Source organism: Neltuma alba, unplaced genomic scaffold (assembly GCF_004799145.2).
Source record: "Neltuma alba isolate B1F8T4 unplaced genomic scaffold, ASM479914v2 tig00004848_pilon, whole genome shotgun sequence".
Lineage (NCBI taxonomy): Eukaryota > Viridiplantae > Streptophyta > Magnoliopsida > Fabales > Fabaceae > Neltuma > Neltuma alba.
In genome coordinates, this window is record NW_021633879.1 from 44,611 (window position 1) to 68,774 (window position 24,164).

The following is a 24,164-nucleotide window of genomic DNA, read 5'->3' on the forward strand; positions in this document are numbered from 1 at the left end:
ATGCTGAATTTGACAAAACACATAGTGAGATTTACAACTTTCATAATGAAAATGATCACTTCTTCAATGGGTTTTGCAACATGTTTTCAAGGGATTGGCAACTTGTTTATAAAAACCAATAAAATTATATGCTGAATTTTACAAAACATGTAGTGAGATTTACAACTTTCTTAGTGAAAATGATCACTTCTTAAATGGGTTTTGCAACCTCTTTTCAGGGGATGAGCAACTTGTTTCTAAAAACCAATAAAATTTCACACTGAATTTGACAAAACACACAGTGAGATTTACAACTTTTATAGTGAAAATGACCACTTCTTAAATGGCTTTTGTAACCTGTTTTCAGGGGATAGGTAACTTGTTTCTAAAAACCAATAAAATTTCACGTTGAATTTTATAAAACATATGCTGGGATTTACAACTTTTGTGATAAAAGTGACTGCTTTGTTAATAGATTTTGCAACATATTTTCGGGGGATGAGTAACTTACTTTTCACCACCAATAAAATTTCACGCTGAATTTTACAAAACACATAATGAGATTTACAACTTTTATAGTGAAAGTGACCACTTCTTCAAGGGGTTTTGTAAACCTGTTTTCACCGGAAGAGCAACTTGTAAGCATAAATAAATCATTCAGTAAACGTGCACCTGAAGTACATCACAATAAACATTGAACTATTAAGTTTCATAATTAACTACATGTATATTAAAATTTACCATTCACGGAATGGGATTTACCATTCACAGAATGGGATTTACCAAAAACCAGCAAACATATGACAGCAATTACATTACGTAATTGCTTGCGACTATTTTCTGATTTCTGCTTCATCATTCACCAAATACTGAATATGAACCCTCAAATGCAATAATCCTGTTCCTATTTCACCATGAAACAGCCACAAAAATGAATAATCCAAATCCCGCCATCAACTTCTACTCACTCATGAATAATTCAAATACTTCAGCGACCTCTTCGACGACGACAATTTCAGGGGGTACAAGTTATTTCAGACAGGGTAATGTATTTCAGCGATGGTAACCAAATTCAGCAATGGCAATCTACTCCTACGACGACGGCAACGTGATTTCGAAAAATCCTTTTTGGTGACTGCAGGAACTTGGATGTAGTTTCGTAGAAGAAAATCAGTTTCTCCCTTTCTCTATCGCATGAATTCACTGCTCAATGTTCAGAGACAATCAGGGCAATTTGGTCTTTTGGCCGAAAATCTATATTCCAAATTGGTACCCAGTGCCCTATTTGTCATTTTGCTTATTCAGGTCCCTTATTTGTCTTTTTGGAATTCAGGTGGTATTTTATTGTCATTTTCCCAAGAAGTTATCTGTTACTTTTGTAATGTTAAAATCATTTATTTATTATTTCAAAATTCAACAGATTTTTTTTATTTTTTCAATTATTAGTGAATTTCATGTTACGGAACAAAAAGATCATTTCAAAATTATTATTTCATAAATTGATGTAAGTATTTTTCTCATTAAAATTTAAATTTGGCATGTCTTGCTATTTTTTTATTTTCCATGGCTGAATTGTTTTTGATAATTTTCTACGTGATATTTAGAAGTTGAGCTAAAAGTTTAAAATAATAATGTAACCTTATGGGGAAACGGTTGTTTTGCTGTAGACTGTACAATAGCATAGTACTTCTCCAAAAAGTAAAGAACAATTTCTATATTAAGAGGGTATTTGAATGGAAGCCAAACTATAATTTTAAAAGTATTTTTACAGTATACGAAGTAAATATGTGAAGAAATATATCTTGTTTTACAAAAAAGTATTTTTTCATCTTGCCAAACACCCCATAAATCACAAATGGTATTAGATAATAGGTTGCTCTAATACTGTAACAATATGTGGATTAATCTGTAAAAAGCAAACATGCCCCCTTTCTTTCTTGTAAGTTTTTTTTTTATTCCCCCCTTTTGGAATGACCTTCTTGAAAGTTTCAAAGGCCAAAGATTGATAAGACTGTACATTGCTTAACGCAATAATTTGCAATGGTTTGAACTGTCTCTTATTACCCTGTTGGGATACGCCTTCAGTCTGTGATGACTGATGAGAAGTTCATATCGTGTTTCCCTGTTCACAAGCGAAATCAGAAAGACAACCTCAAGCTTTATATTATACCCATTATGAGATCTCTTTTTAGAACCCAACACTGCTAAAGAGTCAACAGGCAATGCGTTGAAAATAATCTACTTCTTTCATCTCTTGTCTTATTTTGAGATCAATTAACTAATTTAAAAATATTAAAAAAATTAAAAAAATTATTTTAAAATATTATATTTATTTTTTTCAAACTAATTTGCTTGGTTTATATACTTATATGCAATATATGTTATGATTAAGTGCTCTTTAAGTTTTTTTTAAATTAATCAACTGCATTTTATGTTGAGGATCGGAGGTAGTATTTTACAACCTCAAAATTATTCCCTTTTCTGATCCAAGGCACTTTTAGGCCTTATGATATTATATCCATATATTTTGCTCGTGTACTTCTTTCAACATAGTATTCACTATTCAGAGACCAGCACCTAGTTACACTGTGATAATGTCATAATGGTGTTGGGAAGGACGTTGGTATATTGGATTTTGGAAGCGAGTCCTTAGTTTTATCCAATTTGAGGATGTTATATCTAACCAGTTCTTTGTTGACCTCTTGTTTATGTCGTGGTCTCTCTGACTTATTTGGCAACACCTTCAGTTTATAATCATAAATTGACACTATCTAATGTTGATTTGAAGGGGGGGAAAAAAACTTCCTTCTATATCATGCACTTGTTTTGGGCCTCTCTTTATGCATCTAATGCTGTTTCTTTCCATTGAAAAAATGGCATGCGTTACCAACAGGGATTAGGTCTAGTAGAAGGGGTTAGTCCCTCACAACGTGGCGAATCAATGTTTAAATCTCCGCTGGGAGACGTGCTTACATTTAGTGTCCGACAGTTTCTCGAATAGAATTACCTTTAATAAGAGGATACTTATGCTTTAGTAAAAAAAAAAAGATATGTGTTCAATAATTCTTAAAACTGAGACGTTTTAATTAATCTGCAAGTGTTTTTAGGTTTAATCTCTTCTTTCGTTACGTAAAATAATGTACTTCATGTTACCATGAGAAATATTCATTGAAAAAAGAGGTCCTTTTCAGAAGTAATTCCATAAGTATCGGTAAATCTTTCTAAAACTGCATATACACTGTATAGACACCGTCTTCTTTTTTCGATTACATAGACGCCGTCTTCTAATTTAATAAAAAGCTTTGCTTTAACTTTAAATATAAGATCTCCATTTTAAAAATATATATGATCTCAATTTTTTTTATTTTATAACTTTTTTTTAAACCCGCATGTTAAGAAGATTTTAAAGTAATACTACATCTGATTCTTAATACAAGAACTAATTGATCAATTTGAGTAAATTAATAAAATTAGTTAGATTAGTTATTTGTAATAAATAAGTTTTATCTTTTCTAAAATACCCTTATTAATCAAATGTCATTTGATAAAATATTTAACATATGTAGTTACTACAAGGATTACCTTGAAAAAATGTGTAAATATGAGAGATAATATAAATTAGGGTTTTATATCTAGGACCAAATGAAAAATCTAACTAACTCTTATATTAAGAATCAGATGTAATATCTAATACAAATTATTAAAATGAGTATCTTTTAAAAAAATTATATTTACTATAAATAATTAATTTAATTAATATTTTAATGTTTATAAATTAATTATTTAATTTTTATATCTAATCTTGGACGGAGAAAATGATAATGCATCCCCTGTGGCGAAAAAATGAAAAAAAAAGGAAAAGAAAAAAAATACAAATTAAACAAATAGAAAAAGGGGGGGGGAAAAAGCATCGAAACAGAAGCCCGAAGGGTGACTCATGACTTGGCATACAAGCAGCTAAGCATATAGCGCCACGAAGGTGTCGCCGTCAGTCCCCACCTTCCAAGTTTTATCTTCACTCTTTCCCCAGCAATAATAAGCGATGGCAGAAAAATGTAAAAATTGGAATTTTAATATCAGTCTATTACAAAGGACGCGAAATAGGATTAAATATCAAGAAAAAGAAAAAAAATTTAATGGGAGGAGAGATTGACGGAGCAATGATAACGTTTGCAAGTTACAAATCGAAGGAAAGACAAGCCGGTTATGGCAGATCACACATGATCATCGCGTCTGGGAATTTCTCTTGGGGTAAGAAGATCCCAGAAATGGAAATATTCCCCCAATTCTAGATTCCACTACTACTTTTCAGATCTTAACGACCCTGATGCCTTGCCAAATTCTGAAATAGAAAGAAACCGTCTGCCTCAGTACGACTTCTCTCTCTGTTTCTTCACTTCGTTTCTAAAAATAACCTTGCCTCTTTGTGATCTGACCTTGTGTAACGTGTCTGTTGACGTGTGATAACTTCCCCCATATGTCTGTATATTAGTTGAGTCGTGGTGCTTCTGTGAGCCTTTCGAATTTTGCGCTCTTTGCATTCTTGGTCTGGGTTTGTAAATTTTGGGTTTGGTAATTTGGGTGCCTTTGTTTGGTATTATTCATGTAATTGGCTGGGAAAATCGTTTGAGTTAACCTATCTGAGATGTTTCCTCTCATCCGGTGTGTTTTGAAACCACGGTGTTCATTGTAAGCAGAATTTGGGGCATCTAAAATTGATATTCTTCTTTCCATGTGAATAGCGCACACAGTCCCAAGCATTGTTTGGGCTTTCCATTGGCTTTCCATGGGCTATACTGACTCATGAAAAATAGTTTCTGTTTTTGGATTTTCGTTATTTCAGTCGATGATGCACAAAATTAGCATTTTGTTATGCTGCCGGAGGTTGAATTCTTTCTGGGATGAGATAAGCTTCGTTATCTTACTGAATTCTTACGAGATTTAGTTTGCTGAGTTCCATTGTTGATCATTTTTGTTTGCTGATGTCATTTTCCTCCTGTACCAATCATTTCTTAACTTCCTGTTTAATGATCATGATTCCGATGCTTGAGTTCGTGTTGGATTATGTGGATTCGTTTTTTTTTTTTTTTAATAATTAGTAGAGGAGAGTTTTTCATTTGGAAGTGGACTTCTTTTTTTTTTTTGGCATCTTGCATTTGATTTTGAGGAGTTCAGTGAGAAACCGTGGGATGAAGTGGACCTACTTTTCCTTTGCTCCGCTAAATTGAAGATTTGTAATATACTAATGTACTATTCTGTTAATGTACTAGGGATAAAGGATTAACACCCTGTTAATATGTTTCAGTTTGCGAGGATGGCATCTAATATTATGCGTTTCTATCTTATGCATTGGTCCTTTCGGATTAATTTTCTCAAATAGGTCCTACAGAGATCAAGAGTAATGGAATCGGCAGAAAGAAGGGCCTCTTATGCAGCTAATGGTTGTTTCACTCATGATTTCATGATGCCGCAGAATTCTTCTGACCACCCATCATCAATTTCTGAAACATTGGAATCTGATTGGGTGTCTTGCAATTCTGTCAATGATCAGGTCAACTCAGGTGGAACACGCCATAAGCCTAATCGTGAAAAATTACCGGACATGAAGTGGTGGCTACATGTGAAAAGCAACCTAGGAGAAGAGGCAAATTATACGTGTCAATGTTTGAATTCCTGGGAGGGCGAAGTTGATTCTTACTGTGCCGGATCGGTGGATGATAATGTTAAAAATGGGGATGTTCAATCTATCAAACTCATTGATTCTGTCTCTTGTATTGGGAGTGCTAATCTGGCTGTGGAACAGCCATGGAATAGCTCTAATACCTGTATGAAAAACAATAACTATAGCAGAATGGCAAAAATTGAGGCTGCGCTGAATAACGATACACAACTTACAGCTAAGAAGATAGATCAGGGGGAATTCTGGTTTAAAGATGAGCATTTTGTAGACTGGGATGTTACTGATTTCCTGACCTCTGAACAATGTAAAAAGGCCTCGTCTGATCTAGACTCACATTGGATAGGCACTGAGAAAGTTGGGCCATGGTGGCGCAATGCTGGAAAGGATGAGTTGGCTTCCTTGGTTGCTCAGAAGTCACTTGAACATATTGAAAACTGTGATCTTCCTCAACCACAGATTAAGCATTTTAGGACGCCATCCCCTTACCTAGAGTGCCCTGAACATGACAAGACTCTGCCATCATCTCTGAATGAAAAAGCCAAGAAGGGTTCTTCCTATGTGGAAAGTTATACTTCTGGAACCCCCACTTCTGGTTGTTCATCACAGGATTCAGACAGACTGTTCAGGTAATGCCACTATTGAGGGCCAGTTTAAAATTCTTTTGCAGTTCTCTGTTATGTTCAGTTTATTTTGGAAGCAAATCAGTGTTTCTTGTGGTTCAAAGCACTAATTGCCATGTCAGTTTGACTAGGGGTCTAGATCATTATCTGCTGAACCTTTTTTTCATATGACTCCTTGTGAAGATAGAAGCTAGAAGGTAAATTTTTCATGTGTAAAAATTTCCGCTGCTCCCATGTAATAGTGCTCTTGTCCTCTCCATTATTCCATTTTTTAACTGAAACTAGCTAGTTTTCCTTAATTATTTTGTGGAAACTTGTCAACACTTGTTTATTTGCACGGATTTCTATTTTTGAAGCCCTGTAAGAGTCTCCTGTCAAACATGTAGCGTTTCGTATTTCCACTGTTTCTATGTAGTAACTACTTTAGCGGTAGAGATAATGATTATTCCATTTATTGTAGAAATTATCACATGATATTGTGAGTTCCCTTCCAGCAAGGGAGTTTCTTAGTCTTGATAAATCTTAGGATGGATTAATCATGATTCCACTTGATTTTAAGTCTCCTGGATCTCTTGGTCCAACTGACTGCTGGCTCTGAATTTGTGCCCGTACTGATTTGCTTGAACAGTATTTAGTTATTCATTTGCTTCAGCTATGATATTCTTGTGCGTTATCATACCATGCTCTACATATCTCCAGCTCCAATCAGAGCAAAGATTCTTATTCGACCAGCAAGGGTGAACCTACGAATTCAGAGTCCAATTCCAAGGCTCAGTTGTTGGAAGCTTTGTGTCACTCTCAAACACGAGCGAGAGAGGCTGAGAAAGCCGCGCAACAAGCCTACAATGAGAAGGAGCATATCCTCAGTCTCTTCTTCCGACAGGCTTCGCAACTCTTTGCATATAAGCAGTGGCTTCATCTTCTGCAGCTTGAGAATCTTTGCCTGCAACTCAGAAACAAAAACCAGCCATTGTTACGTACAAAGCAAGTTAAGAATGGTCATCGTGTTGGTAAGAAGAGGAAGAACAGTAACAGAAGAAATGGGATCAGAAAGTGTGCTGTTGCTTTTGCTGTGGGTTTAGGACTTGCCGGTGCTGGTTTGCTTCTTGGATGGACTATGGGATGGATGTTTCCTTCTATATAGATGACATGTTTGGGTGTAACTTCAACTAACAATATCATGCTCTTCCTTTCATGCTTTGACAAGGTCCATGAAAGTGTAAATCTTATGTTTCCCTGTGATTTTCATCTTCTGTAAGTATTCATATCATCCATTCAGATCCACTAGTTGTATATTTTGAAGAAGACTGTGTGCAAACTGTAAAGCTTGTAGTGGTAAGAGATTCGAGTAATTTGTAAGAGGTTTCTACTATAAAATGTGATTATTGTATACATTTACCTCGTACTCTTTTAAGGTATGATTACTGATTAGTTGATTTAGACATGTCATGTGTATTGGCAAAATTTGTTATTTGCATGATGTTCCCTAATCATTCTTGAACCCTGAAATTATATAATCAATTTTCAGTTTATAGGTTTCTTGAATCTGTGTCTTCGTTTTTTCCCCTTCAAGTTCCACACTGCTTTGACCCATTAACCCGCTTTTGTTGCTCAGACTCGGTCACGTATTATAACTTATAAGGAAGTGAAGATCAATCACATTCCGCTTTTCATTCTTTGGTCAATCGCATTTATTCAACTGCTGGTTAAAAAAAAAAAAATCGCATTTATTCAACATAGGCTGCTTGCTCCGCCTTAGCTGGATATTCATCATCCTCCCTGAATCTGCGCTTTATTTAATCTGTATAATATGATTACAAATATTTTCTCGTATTTTAAGTAGGGTTTAAAGAATATATGGTTTTGTTCATGTTAAGAATAATTAAACTTTCCTATGACTGATTACTTCTGGTTCTAATTATAAGATATTATTTGTAGTCGACTATAAATAATATCTTATATTAGGACCGGAAATAGTATATATTAAGTTGATGTTTATATATCAATTGGTAACTAGATAGTTATAACTAGATTAGCTCCATTTGATTAAAGATGAATTAAGGAGACTATTACTAATGTCTTGTTCCTTCTCACTTGATCTCTTAATCAATCGCTAACATCAAGATTATTATTGTTATATATTATCAATTTACATATTAATAAAATAAAAAGGGTATCTCTCGCATGGAATGCTCTGTTTGATATGTTAGTTTAATGAAAGGACTCTTTTTGAATTCAAAATATAAATAATACTCCTCTGGTCCTTAATATAGGACCTAATTATTGATTTGGTTTTGATTTAAATATAAGATCCATTTATCATATTTATCAATTTTTTCTAAATTACCCCTATGGATACTCCTTCAACATAATTAAGTAGAAAAGGGAGATAGGGTATTAAAAAAGATGATTATGGTGTTCTAGGAAAAATATGTCACATTTCTTATAATTAACTAACTTACCTAACTTCCTTAATCTAATCAAATTAGTTAAATGAGTCTTATATTAAGGACCGGAGAAGTACTATTATATGATAACACTTAGACGAGAATTTTAGGTCACAATGTAAAGAATAATGTTAATTTACACAGTGCTGAATCAACTCATGAAATAAAATTTGTTTCTGCTTTTTATATTAAGCCATCCAACAGTAATGCTATTTGGTTCTATTTATTTCGAATATTTAAAGGTGATGTTGATGCTAATCCTCGTGTTTATGCATATCAAACAAAAACTATTCCCCGAATGTATAGCCACCACGGTCCCCAGCTTTCTTGGTTGACTAATTCAAATATTTATAATTCATTGAGAAAATTATCCACAAGTCTCAAATAAAACAAATAAATATAAGGTTAAAATATATTTTTAGTCCTTTAACTTTACGTAAGATTTCATTTTGATCTCTTAATTTTAAAAAGTAAACTTTTAATCCTCTAACCTTAAAACTGTTAACAAAAAATGATGAAATTGAGTTCTTAAATGCTGATAAAACATTAATAAATGTTAATATATTAAGTTTAATATTCAAAATAACTATGATTGTTACAAAAAAAATCATTGAAGACTAATAATTTTTAGGTTAAAGGACTAAAAATATACTTTTTAAAGTTAAGAGACTAAACTGAAACCTCACATAAAGTTTAAGGACCAAATGTATACTTTAGCCTAAATACAAATATGTATCAAAATTTCCACGTTTATTAACTTACATATTTATAAATCGCATTATATGGTTTACAAGTTAAATATAAATATTTATGTTTATAAGTCAAGTTTTAATATATTTACAAATTAAGTTGTAAAAATTATTTTTTTGAAATATGCTAATATTTAATATTCTTAATTTGATGAGAGAAAAAAGAATTTTTGGTTAACTTTGCCTAGTTTATTCTTTTTTCCCTCCTTTCACACACGCACATGTTTTTGCCGTCACTTTCGTAGGCGCACGTTAAAATGGTTTTATTAATTAAAAATGAAGGATGTGGATGCCTTACATTTATGTGGCTTGCATTATTGCGTGCAGATACAGCTTCTTCTGCTAGTGTTATGTAATTTTTTGTTTCAAATTATATTTTAAAATCAATTATTAAATTTTGTGATATTATGCTAACTCATGTAATTTTAAATTTAACTATCGAGTTTCTGAATGACTTGACTTATAAATACACATGGTGTGTATAGACTAATAAATTCTGAGATATAATCTATTATTTCAGTTTTTAATATGTACTGAATAATAAATTATCAAATAATTTTATACAAGTTGTCTAAATTTTAAATTGCACTTTGAAATATTCTATCAAATTATTATGAGTAAAATACTTTAACCTTCCTTGCATTTTGCTCTAATTATATAGATTTTTTTTTTCTATTTTGCAAACTTACATTTGGACTTAATTCAGTTTAAAATATTCTAAAAAGATAGTTATGCAATTTTACGGGAAAAGTCATGTTTTTTTTTTCTTTTTTAAATCTCATGCGCAATATTGTGGGTGGTCTTGCACCAGCGAAGGGATATATGGTCGTGCACCAACATTCTTTTGAGGGTGAAAAAGACGAGATATCTATTGATCATATGCAACATGGCGAGAGATATGACACAGAAAATCTGTTGTCTGGGTTGGGGAAATTTGGATTTATCCATTATTTACAAAGACAAAAAATTTATGAATTCAACTTTGAATAAATTTTATCATTATAATTTTTTTATAATTTCAAATGTTTAATTTAATATAATTATTTTAAATATTTAATCTAGTTAACTCAACAAAAATATTAAAAGTATTGAAATTTGAAATTTTTATACTACTCAAATAAAAACATTTAAATATGTATTATAAATATACAATTTTATGAATGGGAATAGTTTTTAAGGTAAATAATTAAAGTTTAACTAATTTTTTTAATAATGTATCATTTCGAAGATTCAGATTTTAGTTCTGATACTTTGTTGTAGATCAAGTAACTGAAAAAGAGGGTGGTGGATTGAACTGGAAAAAGGCTGAGGTTTGACGCATAAAACATGGCATACAAGAGTGGACCATGGACCATCAGATGGCACCGCCCTCGTCCCCGACGTGATTCTTCTTTGGTTCCCATTTTGACGGCGTCTTCTTTTTGACGCCACCTCCTCTCCACCACTCCCTCTCCGCCACGTGTTTCCCGCCCAACCTCCCCTATCCACCCTCCCCTATTAATTCAATAAACAAACGCCTCCTCACTCCCTTTCTCCCTGTCTCTCAATTATTCTATTCAATTCTGAATTCTGAATTCTCGCTGTATTTCGCTAACGTTCACCCTCTCGGCCATCGCGGTCCCCAGCGATGTCGTATTGCGACGTCGGAACGAATCAAGCGACCGCCGACGCCCACCTTAGCAATGAGATTAAGATATTTTATCGAACTTATGGTCATGGACCTACTAAAGTTCTCCTCATCATAGGTTCTTCATTAGTTGCTTCTTCTTTCTCAGTTTGGATTTGAGTTTTTTCTTCTTTGCTTCTTTTTGTTCCCCATTTCTGTGAATTTATCGAGATCGATCTTCAGGATTAGCCGGGACACATGACTCGTGGGACCCTCAAATCAAGGCACTGACGGGAACCGTCTTGCCCAATGAAGATGACTCCGGTGACGCTGATTGGAATTCGGCTGATCAGCGATGCGGAGCTGACAATGAGAGTGGTGGTGGTATCGAGGTTTGCGCTTTTGATAACCGCGGTATGGGTCGGAGCTCCGTACCTACCAAGAAGTCCGCCTATACGTGAGTTTTAACTTTTTCCTCTTGTTTCGTCGAATTTGTGTCGTATCTTGAGTTCATTCGATTTTTTTCTTTTTGAGTTCATTCGATGTTCACATTTGCCTTGAATTAAATTGTTTTTGCTTTGGCAACGATGTTCACATTTGCCTTGAATTAAATTGTTTTTGCTTCCAAGGCCCCGATTGTGGTCTTAATTAATAAATGCAGCATTATCCGTGTAGTTTGATCCTCGTGATTAGCTCAAGAATTTCCATTTGGGAAACCCTGAGTGCTCGGGGAGCCCGTTAATTCTGTATTTAATTTGTCTGTGCATCGATTCTCAGTTATGCATGATCTTAATTGCTTGACCAAGTTCTACTCTTTCTTTTTCATGCTTCCGACGTCTGGCGTAAATTTAATAAGTAATAAGAACAAAAGAAGTTCCCCACTTTTTTTGAGCTTTAAAACGCCAAGTTGAAAGAAAGTAGTGGCAGATGAAGTGATCTCAAGCAATGTATTTGAGATTATGGAAGGCAGTATACCTAGATTAAGTTGCATAACATTGCATATCATGAATTTATGTCAGTAGAAAGACACGAATTCTAACTTATAACTGGTGATTGCTGGTTGCAGGACAAAGATCATGGCTAATGACGCGATTGCTTTATTAGATCATCTGGGATGGAAAAAAGCCCATGTTTTTGGGCATTCAATGGGTGAGCACTAGCCTGTTACCTAAATTGTCACATGGAATTTCTTAAGTAGGCGTCTGCAATACTCTGAATTATAGACTATACATAGTTAAAATAATAGTAATTAAACTACCTTTACGACTGAGCTAGAGAGGGATTGACTTTCAGATTTTTTTTCCCCCCCAAAACATTTTCTATGGAAACAGGAGCTATGATAGCATGTAAATTAGCAGCAATGGCGCCTGATAGAGTTCTCTCGTTAGCATTGCTCAATGTAACAGGTGGAGGTTTTGAATGCTTTCCAAAGGTATTACATCCTTTTTGGAACTCTTGGAAAATTACCACACTGTATATGATCGCACTTAGAGATCACGTTTCCGTAATATGATCGCACTTATCCACTGTTCCATCTGGGAACGTTATTGGTACTGCTCACTGAATTCATGCTGTTTTCCATATTTTTCGTCGAGACGACATTATGCTTGAATTCACTTTACAAAATTCCTCTCATTTGTTCACATCCGGGCATAGTAATGAAGGGTTAAAACGAACAAGCTATATTTTGTTCAGTATTGGTGAATTCCACGGTACATTCAGGTTATTCCTGCTGGAGAACGGCAGCTGAGGGTTTCCATATAATAATTTCGAACTTAATTTAAGATAGCACATTTCTGCATGATCTAGCTTGAGTCCAGTTTCTCCTCCTTTTTGTGTATGCTAAATACATGCTGCTTTGACATTTCAAGTCGGCCTCGTAGAAACAAAAATGGCAATTCCTTGACTCAAGGTAGAATTGCCAAGAAGAGGAAGTCAATTTCCATGGGTTAACGCCTTGTGTAGATATAATAGGGCCTGTTTGGAAACGCTTATAAGTAATTTTTCAATCGTAATTTACAGAATACGAGGTAAATATGTGAGAAGAGTTTTATCTTGACTTATGTGAAACGTGCTTATAAGTGTTTTTAATTGGCATTCCAAACGGGCACATAGTTGTTATTTGCCAATTCTACTAGTATATCCATATATTATTTTGATTTGTCCAATTCTTACTTGTGAATAAATAATTTGAACCTTCTTCCTGATTTCAAAGCTTAAGGCCAGCAACATAAATGCATATAAATTAGCAGTCATACTTGTTTCTCAGGAGTTTAGTCCTTTTTTTGGCAGTTAAACCGACAAACATTCTCCATTGCTTACCGTTTCTTAAAAGCAAAGACTCCTGAACTTAGAGCTGCTGTTGACTTGGACACCCACTACTCGAAGGTAAAAGAAGTTGTCTTCCTAAAATATCTCCCCTTCCTGTCTTGAAAACAATCTGAATTTTTGTAGCCATAAAAGTGATCGTTTATAGCATATTTGAAGATAGATGAAAGAATGAATCTGAATGTAAAAAGTGTATCCAATTACACTCTTTGGTGTCATTTCTCCCCAATGCATGACTACCATATTAGCTTCGATGTATTTTAATCCTTGTAATTTAACGTGTAGAGGGTAAGTCATTCAATCTTTTCACTGCAAGAGCCATTTATGGGCAAGTCATGTAAATAGCTTCTGGCTCTGTCACTGAATACTCACTTTCAGCTGAAAGTTCTTTTTCTTCCCATCTTGTAACAGCTCTGATTTACAGTCATTTCTCTTAGCCTACTTATTCAGTTATTTATATTGAATTTATAAGAGAATTTATATGACGTGCAGGAATATCTTGAGGAATATGTTGGAAATGAAAAGAGGAGAACGATCTTATATCAGGTAAGGCGTCTCAAATGCCTTCGGTCTTCATGAAGTTTTATTATATTTTACAAGTAAAAGTTATTAGTTCTGCCGGTGTACTACTTCCATGCTCAGTTTTTGTACTTCTAAACTACTTAAATTGCATTGCACCAAATATTTTATGCATAAATGTAACCGGTTATATAGTAAGTAGCAGTGACTGCTCAGTTTATAACGCAGAACCACACTCAATGCATATCCACTCTCTGGAAACATGTCGTTGATTGTTGGTTTGCTCCCATGATTGATGAGTTCTCTGTTTCCCCAAGGACTGATCAGTCTTGCGGTGTTAGGTTCTCAGCGTCTTCGTACTGGGTCACAATGATGCACTTGATTAAGCGTTCAGTGATTCCTTTAAAATACTTCTGATTCTAATGAACCGGATCTCTTTCAGCAATACGTTAAAGGTATATCAGCATCTGGGATGCAATCAAATTATGGTTTTGAGGGCCAGGTCAACGCTTGTTGGAGACATAAAATGACTCGTTCTGAGATTGAGTTGATAAAATCTGCGGGTTTTCTCGTTTCAGTCATACATGGCAGTGCGTGGTCCTTCCCAATGTGATGTTCAATCATATTAATATAGACTAGAAATTGCACAGGAATCATTAGTGTATGGTAGAGGAAACAATTTTGTTCGAAATTTTTTTGTTTCCAATAGATCATAAGGTCAACATTAATAATAACAACCATAATAATAAGAAGAAGAAGAAGAAGAAGTCACTGTACATACCACATAGAGCCTAATGTGACGTTGCCCAAGAATTCCTTGTGTCCGATGTTCAAAAAATTTGGAAAAGGAACTGGATAACTTTATGTAAACTAAAAAGACAAGTTAACTGGAGACAAAATTGAGGCTATCATTCATTGCATATTTCATGCTTGCATTCATATTTCGTACATAACAAGGCATTATCCATGAAAGATATAGACACAGTCAATCTTCTTTATAGTTTTAACTTAAGAGATGGGCTGCACCTTTCCTGCACATCTAGGTTTGATGTAATTGCTCAGATATACTATGCAAGAAGATTAGCAGAGAGGCTGTACCCAATGGCTAGAATGGTGGATCTTTTTGGAGGTCATTTAGTAAGTCACGAGAGAACCGAAGAGGTAAATTTTTTTTTTTTAAAAAAGATGGACCAAAAATCAACTGGACTCAAGTTGTACCTTGTGTATAAAAATTTATTTGCAGAGAAATATGAATAGACAATCTTTTTTTTTTTTTTAATTTTTCGGCCCAAAAGCATATATGCACTCGTTTATTTTGACCGTGTGACAAATAGTCACTCTATGGTCTATACTTTGACATCTGGACACCAGATACTTCTAGTTTAATGTAGTTTGAATGAGGAAAGCTATTCAGATACTTGCTGATAAACACGTAACATGCTAATATCACACAATGCTGTTTTGGCCTGTTTCCGTCACATTCCTGCATGTCAAATATGATTTATATTTTGCAAGGAAAACAATTAAAGAGGCACATTGACAAAAAATGATGTGAAATGATAAAGGGAAAAATCATCGAGCAATCATACCATGCCATTTTTCCTTATACATAAATACATTTAAAAACTTCATTAAATACATGGTAGAAGGTGGATGAAAGGATCTACTAATATGCGAAAAACCAAAGGTTTATTATTCGGATTTCAAGGTGCATTGTTTCTGTTCAAAGAAGATTCAAATTACTGAGGCATCCGTGCGTTTTTCCTTCTTTTTTTTTTTTGGTTGCTTTTTTGTGTTGTTTTGTGTGTGTGTGTGTGTGTGTGTGTTTTTTTTTTTTGGGGGGGGGGGGGTGTTTCAACATTTTCCCCTTGTTTCTAAAATAAGAATCAAGCATCACAGAGGAAACTAACATACAAATTGCGAACTTCAGGTCAATCAGGCACTTCTTGACTTGATCAAGGCATCAGAAGTAAAGATGAACCCAGAAGATTGGACTAATTTGTCTAAGAAAACTTCTTGTAAGCATTCCAAAAAAAATTGTTTACACTTTGCAATTCAGCATTGGTTTACATCCGGAATGACTTTCATCTGTAACTCGGTGGATTGTTAACATGTGATATTTACGTTTATGCGCTGAAATATTTCTCTAGTACCTTATGAGGAATATAATTTATCCGTATGATCATTGAGAAAATATGGAATGATCGAATAGTTTTTCTGATTTGATGAAATATGGGATGTTCCTTGCAGGGTGGACAGAGAAAAGGACGTTATTTTTAAGTCCAAACATCCAGGGAGGAAGCGCCTCCGTAAAGTGTTGCGTCTTAGAAAAATTGCATCTCTTTCTTATATTTCTCTTCAGTCTGCTCCTTTTGGTATTTGAGTATGGAAGAAAGCTTCTAAAAACTGTGGTCAAGCCAGTTCGAGTTGCAAGTTCCGCCTCCTAAGTTGAGGGTCAATGACCCGTTGCTTTTTGATCTTACGGGTAATTATGCCTATTCCTCTGCATATATATCAATGATGCGAAATAATTATTATCTGTATCTAAAGGTTTCTTTTAACTGCAGGTATTTAATCAAACATGGCCAAATCGGTCATACCCAAAAAAGACATCACACATGTAGCCAGCAGAAAGAAGGCTCATGTATAAGGCGATGTTTGTCAAGTTTCATCTGGGGAAAACGCAAAGGTTTTCTGAAGTTTCAATGCCCGAGCTTAGACGGAATCCTTTCAGGCCCTTAATTTGAGTCCTGGGCATAACACTAACGCGTATTCTTTCATTTGCTACAAGGCGAATTCCTGAAGCTTTGTAAACAGATGAGGTGAAAAAAAGGCGGGATGACCCACTTTCTCTTTGTTGTATGTACACTACTTGAAATCTTGAATGATAAATTTATATACAAGCATGTTATGTTTCGTGACTTGGAAACAGGGAGCAAATAAAACAAGTTTCAGACTTCTCACGGCAAAATGGGAATCCCAAGCGTAATAACGTTGCAAACAAGAATAATCTTTCCTGGATATGATTTTATGGTTTCTATCCATGGATCTTAGGGGTAAAAATATTCATCTAGAACAGAATCGATTCAGCTATCATTCCCCATTAATCCCGAAATTGCAGGTTTTGGACCTAATTATCGCCCCCTCCCCAAGAAAACTCAGTAATTAATTGATTTCTCAATTTCTCAACTTGACTTCTATGTGCAAAATTTATTCATAGAAAACAACCCAAAAAAAAAAAAATATCAAACAATAATCGTTAGTCAAAGATGCAATCGCCGTAATATGGAATGTTCTTTGCAAGCTATTAGTGAAGGAAGACGAGAAAAGCACGCAGCACATGCACACGTAATTTTGGGGTCCGTATACAGTGCTCATCAAGTGATGAGCACCAGGTGCTCATCACCTGATGAGCCATCTGGACCGTCCAGATTTAATCTGGACGGTCCAGATTTAATATTTTAAAATAATTATTTTAAAATATAAAAAAATATATTTTTAAAAATGATAGTTAGGAGATTATCTTTATTTTTTATCTTATATCTATTAAAATAATTATTTTTTAAAAAATAAAATAACATTAAAATTAAATCTGGACCGTCCAGATCAGATCTGGACGGTCCAGATCTGATGAGCATTGGGTGCTCATCAAAACTGATGAGCACCCAATGCTCTCCGGTAATTTTGCAAGAAACCTCTCTAAAATTAGATCATCACTAAGTTCAGAAGCTGCAACCTCAAATCCACAGACCCGGATCACACACATAACCAAAAGGTAAATTTGTTTTGTTTGATCATCCTCAACTGCAAGGTTATCAGAGAGCCATTTTAACGAGTAGAATCATAAGGTGGTGACAATCTTGGACAGTAAGAACTCAATTCAAATCCAAGCAAATCAATCTTAGATGCACCAGAACGCTTTGAATTAAATTCAATGGTTAACATTCAATCGACAGACATGAGATACTCATATACTTAAAAAGTCTTTCTTCAAAGTTGATTAAATAATTCAAACCAACCAAAACAATACGAATTCAAACTCTGGTTGACGAAATACCAAAGATGAGAGCATAAATTACGACAAATTGAAGAAAGAATCAATACCAGCCTACTGTGGCGTAAATAATAAGCACGCTTTCTCAAATTAGAATGCGCATTTTATCATAGGTGAGAAGACGGACGAATCAAAGTTGAAAGAAAACCTTGAAACAACTTTGAGCGTCCTAACTCGTAGGATAACTGATACGACAAAACTAGAGAAATAAAGTGAGAGAAAGAGAGCATACCTGGCGCAACGTCTGGATTCAGGAACATCACTGATGTGCGTGGAGCTACTGGCTTGTTAAACAACCGAAGAGCGCAGGAGGGAGACAGAGAGAGACAGGGAGAAGCAAGGAATCTGATGCTATACGCAGTAATATTCCCAGCGGGTAAAGCCATCCCAAATATTCCGCGGGAATATGCTCCAATCAGCACTCCAATGCGCCACAAGACTGGGACGACCCCCCACCCTGTCGTTTTAGTCCCTTGTTTTGCAGTTCCCGGGTAACTTGAGCGGTATCAAATCATCAAATGGGAAGTTGACGAAGATATTATATGTTAATTTATAAAAGCACAGCTGATTTTTTGTGTGCTACACTTAGGTATCCTCTTATAAGAGATAATTTTATTCGAAACATTATTAAGTATTAAATGTAAGCACTTCTTTTAGTGGAAATTTAATTTTTAATTTGTCATTTTGTGAAAAATTAGCTCCTTCCTTTAAACCAAATCCTATTAGTAGGTACAGCTGATTTTAGTAGTGGGCAGCCCCGCATTTCAAGAAACCTTTTGTTTTGTCTGGGAAACACTTTTGTTCTATTGGGCCCAATACAGGTGTATATATTTGAAATAACCAAGCAGGCCCAATTAGTTAGCCCGATTATAAGTACAGTCTCGGTTAGGAAGGGCTACTAATCATCAGACGGAAACGGCAAATCATGAAAGCCCTAAACGCTACATATAACGGAAATCAGAGTGCGCGTGATCCACCAATGGGATTGGGTCTAACGAAAGGGCTAGTTCCTCACAACTTCGTAAACAAGGTTTGAATCCCTACTGAAAAAAGTACCCACATTTAGTACTTGACAGTATTTCGAATAGAATTGCCTCCAATCAATAGGAAGATACGTATGCTTTAGCAAAAAAAAGATTGCGCGTGATCCATCAAGTCCTAGAGGAAGCCCAATTTCAAGTCGACAGAAACGACGTCGTTGAAATGGTAGCTTCTTCAACAGAAAAACCCTTCTCCTGGCCTTAGCCGTTGCAAAGTTTTACTGGGTTGGCTCTCTGCAACAGTCATGGCTGACGCACCAAATGCTCAATCCCAATGGGAATTCGGCTGGTAACTCTCTTTCTCCCCCTCTCTCTGTGCCATGTCTGTTTACCAAGCTATTGTTGATCATCTAACTCTGTTTTTAATGTGATGTATTTGACTTTGTGTTCAAATACAATGCTTTTACTTATCTAACCGCTTGAATTTGTTCTTTACGGACCATGATTATGAAGCTATATTTGTCTAGGAGATGAATTATTGTGGGTTATATTTATTTTCTTCTCTTTTTACGAAGCATCAACACCTTATTCTGATGTAATTATTGTAGGCTTGATTCGCATATGCTTTTGACTCCTGGTCGACAAGGGGAACAAATTAACCCGTTGATATTTTAAGCTGTTGGAAATGGATTGTATAGGTTATTCTCGGATTGTTGTAACTCATTTATCTGACTAACCCCATGACTGAAATTTTCAACCTTAGTTTCTCTTATGATTCTGATCTCTCTTTGATGTTCTGTTCGTAGTTGCTTTGCCTTTCAAAGTAAAGAAAAATGTACTCATTGGTGCAATTCTAGTTATAAAGTTGAGTGATGCAGTTTACCGTCGATTAGCTTCCTGTGATGAACTATGTTATTTACATCTGATATTGCAAATATTTAACCATCACTTGTGGTTTTTTTGAGGTAATAATAATGTGTCAGTGCTGTCTAAGTATCCACGAGAACTTGAGAATTTTTCTTGTGCCTTATCACCTTATCAAATGTCAAGAACAGGTTTCAATTCGCTGAAGTATTGGGGCTTGTCTAAAATTCTAATTTTTTGTTCTGTGTCATTAAGTTTGGCATTTGACATAATTCCGTGTCCTAGGGCTTCAGGTGATGCTCCTGAATGTAGGATTCAGTTACTTCTCAAGTACCCAAAAATTCTCAAGTTTTGGAATAAATCGGTTAAATTTTTGTTTGAATTAAGTAAACTAGTGATGAATGGTGCAATACATGTGGAAAGATTCCATGCTCTGGAGAGGACATTTTATAGGAAGAAGCTTAGCTTTGAAAATTCTTTGGTTTGGCCTCTGTGCTTAAACTGTTGCTAACTAGTCTGTATTTAAAAGAAAAATGGTATTCTTAATCTCTAACATCTCACTTGAAACTGTTATTACTACTATGTGCAGTGACCTTGAAGTGGATTTTGGGTCTGAAGAGAATGCTTCCATAGTACATGCCGCCTTATCTGTTGATAAGGAGGTAACTAATTTAAAGATATGAACTTTCTGCTGCTTCCTTGATAACATCTAATTTTCCAACTAGAATTTGATTCAGTTTCATCTCTGTTGTAGTTGCAACCAGACAAGGTAAAGCGACTTATGACAGTTTCTAAAGGAAAGCTTTCAGTGTGAGTATTCTCTCTGCTTGATAACACTTAGATGTTCTTGCAAATGAGTGTTTGGTTACTCATGGAGTACATCATTTTCTATTTAAGTGGATGCAAAAGATGTTATTAAAATGAAATTTGCATTGATGTTGTAACTGCAGTCTCAACTTTTAATCACTATAAAGTTATCTTTCAAGTGTTTCGCTCAATTTGTATTACTTATTTTCTCACACCTCCAATTTTTTCTATTTCAGGCACTTTGAGGCAACAGAAGCCAGATTTCTTCGGGCATCATTCAGTGCTTTTGTAGATGTGCTTACCCTAGCCACAAAAACAATTGAAGAGTTTGGTCAAGGAATGGAGTTGTGATATGTGCTTGACACTTGTTAGGCTCTTCAAATGTTCTGTAATATTGTAACTCCAACTACTGTTACATATCTGCCTTCCCTAAAAAATTTTTATAGTTCATCTGTACTTGTTAATCCCATTATTATATTGGATTTTTTTGAGATTAGCAAACAGTGACACTGATAGGACTTTAGATACTGTTAGCAGGGCATTGGTTAATCTTGTTTTGTAATTTTATTTGTACTCTTGTTTTTATTTTCTTAAACTGCATAACTCTTCGATGAAAAACAAATAAGAATGAGAGAGTCTCCAAAAATTTGTGTGCAAATCTCCTTTACTAGATGATTGAGCATACAGAATATTGCATGTGGAAAACTAATGCGCAAGTGAACGGAAAACAAATTTCATATTCTTGGTTAAAATAAAAAGTTCATTAAATAATAATGAAAAAATATAAAATAAACACTCCATAATTATATCTCCTCTGTTCTTCACCATAATTTTATATCTTCTCCGTTTTTCATGCAAGTGAAACTGATTACTGCGCCAGTGATTATGCCAACTAAACCAAAATGGAGAGAAAAGCCGAATTTACAACTCGTGAGAATGCAATCCATTGTAACACAAAGATCGTATTACATTGAAACGCCACACAAAATGGCTATGGGAATCTCATTAGATCATGAAGAATCCCTCTCATAGCTAACATTTAAAACAAAAGGAAACCAATAAAAAAGAAAAGGAAAGAAAAAAAAGAAAATTTATGGCATATATGTTCATTTGAAGGACACGAGAAACAATCAACCCAAAATGGTTAAAAAAATGGCAAGCAAAACTCCAGTTGTTTCTACCCTCATGTTCTTGGGTCTCTTAATTTCAACTAGCTCGACGCCAATCAGTACTCGTCCAAGTATGAGTAGAGCATATCATCCTTCTTTGACTTACGCCTGCTGAGTAAGGCCTTTAGGAGTCTTTTACTTTTACTGGGAATTTGCTCAACATCCTTCCCGTTCTCCCTCTCAGCAGTGAGTCGCATTGAATATGATTTGCGAGGCTCAGAAGGGTACTGGCAGAAACATAAATCAGAAGCAGTGAAAAAAACATTTCAGAACCCAGATCAATTTCAAATACAGAACTTGGTCAGTATCGAAATCATTAACTATACTGCAATTGATGAACTGAGACAAAAACAAAGTATGGTTTACTTACCCTTGGTCTTACAGGAGGATTTGGTGTGGTTGGTCTACTTGAGTTTGGAGTTGTGGGTCTGCTACTAGACTTTGGTGTTGTAGGCCTACTTGACAGAGATCCAGTTCGCAAAAGTGGAAATCGGTACGGTGATGTTGCCCTCTTATCTATAGTTCATGCATAGATTGTAGATTCTAACATCAGTAAGAGAATTTCGAACCTTTATGTGTAAAATGACAAGCAACTATAAGATGAAGCTATACAAAACATGCAGACAACCTAAATCTTTCTTGGGCGTGCTAGAAGTGAATGAAAAAGCTCCTGACTTTTGAGGTTGTAAAGGTGATGGGGATCTTCCTTTGCTGCAATCAAAGTGAGACATTATATCATGTTCCTCTAATTGTGCTATTCAGTAAACCTTGATTTGCAGATATATGCAAATACCTCACTGTAGAAGGTGGGGTCTCTCTGATTGTAGCTCGAACAGCTTCATGGAACAAATCAGAAGAAAATACGTTTAGTTAATGTTAAAGGTAATTCTTTGAATATATTAAATGAAAACTACGAAGAGAGATCAGAAAGAGATACCATTCCTAAAGTGATGCCAGTCATCTTCATCATCTAGATTGCATCCTATGTATTTTGATCTTTTTCTGTTGGCACCATGGATGGTCTCCCCAACTGAAAGCATGAGTTTAAGGAATATGAACATGATGAGCATGCAAAGGCATCATTTCTAACCAATGACTGGAACAAAATACGATGAAAAGAGAACAGCCTCGTTTAGAATTTCAAGATGGAGTCGAGCAGAATCAAGAATATCGCATAAACTTGCCTGGCAGAATGTATCGCTTGTGATATTTAGGAGTATTTATCACCAGTGACTGTTGGGTCCGTCCCTCATGATCCATAAAATCTTGGCATGTTCTTATTCTCTAACATCAAAGAAAGGGTCAATCTTCAAAGCCATAGCAACGAATTAAGATTAAGCTTTGACCTGAATTTTAGCATGATTGGATTTTAACAACCCCACAGGTACCAAGACTTCTATTATGAATTGTGCAGAACATGACTCAACCTGTCCACTACTGACGGGTATATAAAATTTATTTTAAAATAGTAACTGTTCACAATTTGAGAGAAATCGTAAATCTACAGTAACCTAAGTTTTACTTTTTGTGTGTGGGTGGATACAAAAGCAGATAGATGGATAGATAAGTCCATGTTACTTCAAGACGACAAAATAATAATGATTGTTTTCCTACCCCAATAAATTATATAATACCCACTGACTCATTCTGATGATCCCATAATGAATTATGAGAGTATATCAAATTTTCTCTTCAGCATTTACTTTCATGTTCAATTCATTTTCTTTCTGCAGCTAAATGGAGGGTACATCATTATACCTGTTGAATACAGGATGCGCGTAGCTCAGCTTCAGAGACTTCAACAATTTTCTCATCTAACAAGTCGTTCACCTTATAGGTCACAGAACCTATATGGTCCACTGTATTTACAAGAGCTTTTATGGCATAATCCTTCAGTGTCTCTACCACGCTGCCAGAATAATAAAGATAGAAAGAGAAATAAAACAAACAGTGAAGGAGTCGAAGTGTATAATAATGCTACTATAAATACAGAACAGAGATATCAGAGTCACTCACATCTGTTTTTGGTCATCATTGGTGTATGAGAGTTCAAAATACTCGGCTGCAGAGTATAATTGTGTTCTCAGATTCTTCAAATCCTACGAAACAGATTAAAACAGAAGGCTTATCAAAACTTCTCTGCGCTAAAACACACCTAATTAAAAGGTTTGCTCTAAGTCAACAGCATTGTTACATATGCAGTAAAGAGGTGATACCTTGAGACAATCATCAAAGAGCAAGCTCTGGTGCATGAAAACCTCGTCATAATTGGAAGCCTCCCGAGCGATGGGCTGGGTTGAAGTTGTGATCTTCCCCATGGATATACAAAACTGGAAGAAGACCCCTCCTCTTCATGAGAAAT

At 35.0% G+C, this 24,164-nt stretch overlaps 4 protein-coding genes across 7 annotated transcripts; 3 read left to right on the forward strand and 1 right to left on the reverse strand.

Moving 5' to 3' along the window:
* Positions 1-4,104: 4,104 nt before the first annotated feature.
* On the forward strand, positions 4,105-7,682 carry LOC114745849 (uncharacterized). 4 transcript variants are annotated; one of them, XM_028934018.1, is made up of 3 exons: positions 4,105-4,349; positions 5,360-6,285; positions 6,979-7,682. In XM_028934018.1, exons 2-3 carry the CDS (start codon positions 5,381-5,383, stop codon positions 7,421-7,423), a joined length of 1,350 nt encoding a protein of 449 aa, XP_028789851.1. In that variant the 5' UTR covers positions 4,105-4,349; positions 5,360-5,380; the 3' UTR covers positions 7,424-7,682. The 4 variants fall into 4 exon arrangements, with proteins under 4 accessions (XP_028789851.1, XP_028789849.1, XP_028789850.1 ...); XM_028934016.1 differs by having other exon boundaries at positions 4,108-4,349; positions 5,285-6,285; XM_028934017.1 differs by having other exon boundaries at positions 4,118-4,230; positions 5,285-6,285.
* A 3,326-nt stretch (positions 7,683-11,008) lies between these two features.
* Positions 11,009-16,529, forward strand: LOC114745852 (putative aminoacrylate hydrolase RutD). The gene is made up of 10 exons (XM_028934021.1): positions 11,009-11,220; positions 11,325-11,538; positions 12,148-12,230; positions 12,413-12,513; positions 13,374-13,469; positions 13,902-13,955; positions 14,371-14,522; positions 14,972-15,089; positions 15,859-15,946; positions 16,179-16,529. The coding sequence occupies exons 1-10, from the start codon at positions 11,103-11,105 to the stop codon at positions 16,373-16,375; spliced, it is 1,221 nt and encodes a 406-aa protein (XP_028789854.1). The 5' UTR covers positions 11,009-11,102; the 3' UTR covers positions 16,376-16,529.
* A 2,688-nt stretch (positions 16,530-19,217) lies between these two features.
* Positions 19,218-21,228, forward strand: LOC114745854 (uncharacterized). Its single transcript, XM_028934023.1, has 4 exons — positions 19,218-19,311; positions 20,416-20,488; positions 20,581-20,636; positions 20,870-21,228. Exons 1-4 carry the CDS (start codon positions 19,268-19,270, stop codon positions 20,982-20,984), a joined length of 288 nt encoding a protein of 95 aa, XP_028789856.1. The 5' UTR covers positions 19,218-19,267; the 3' UTR covers positions 20,985-21,228.
* Positions 21,229-21,536: 308 nt separating this feature from the next.
* Positions 21,537-24,147, reverse strand: LOC114745853 (protein ABIL2-like). The gene is made up of 9 exons (XM_028934022.1): positions 24,019-24,147; positions 23,819-23,901; positions 23,561-23,711; positions 22,987-23,086; positions 22,740-22,832; positions 22,596-22,638; positions 22,431-22,513; positions 22,173-22,318; positions 21,537-22,029 (listed from the first exon to the last, which is right to left on the reverse strand). The coding sequence occupies exons 1-9, from the start codon at positions 24,118-24,120 to the stop codon at positions 21,859-21,861; spliced, it is 972 nt and encodes a 323-aa protein (XP_028789855.1). The 5' UTR covers positions 24,121-24,147; the 3' UTR covers positions 21,537-21,858.
* Between the last annotated feature and the right edge of the window lie 17 nt (positions 24,148-24,164).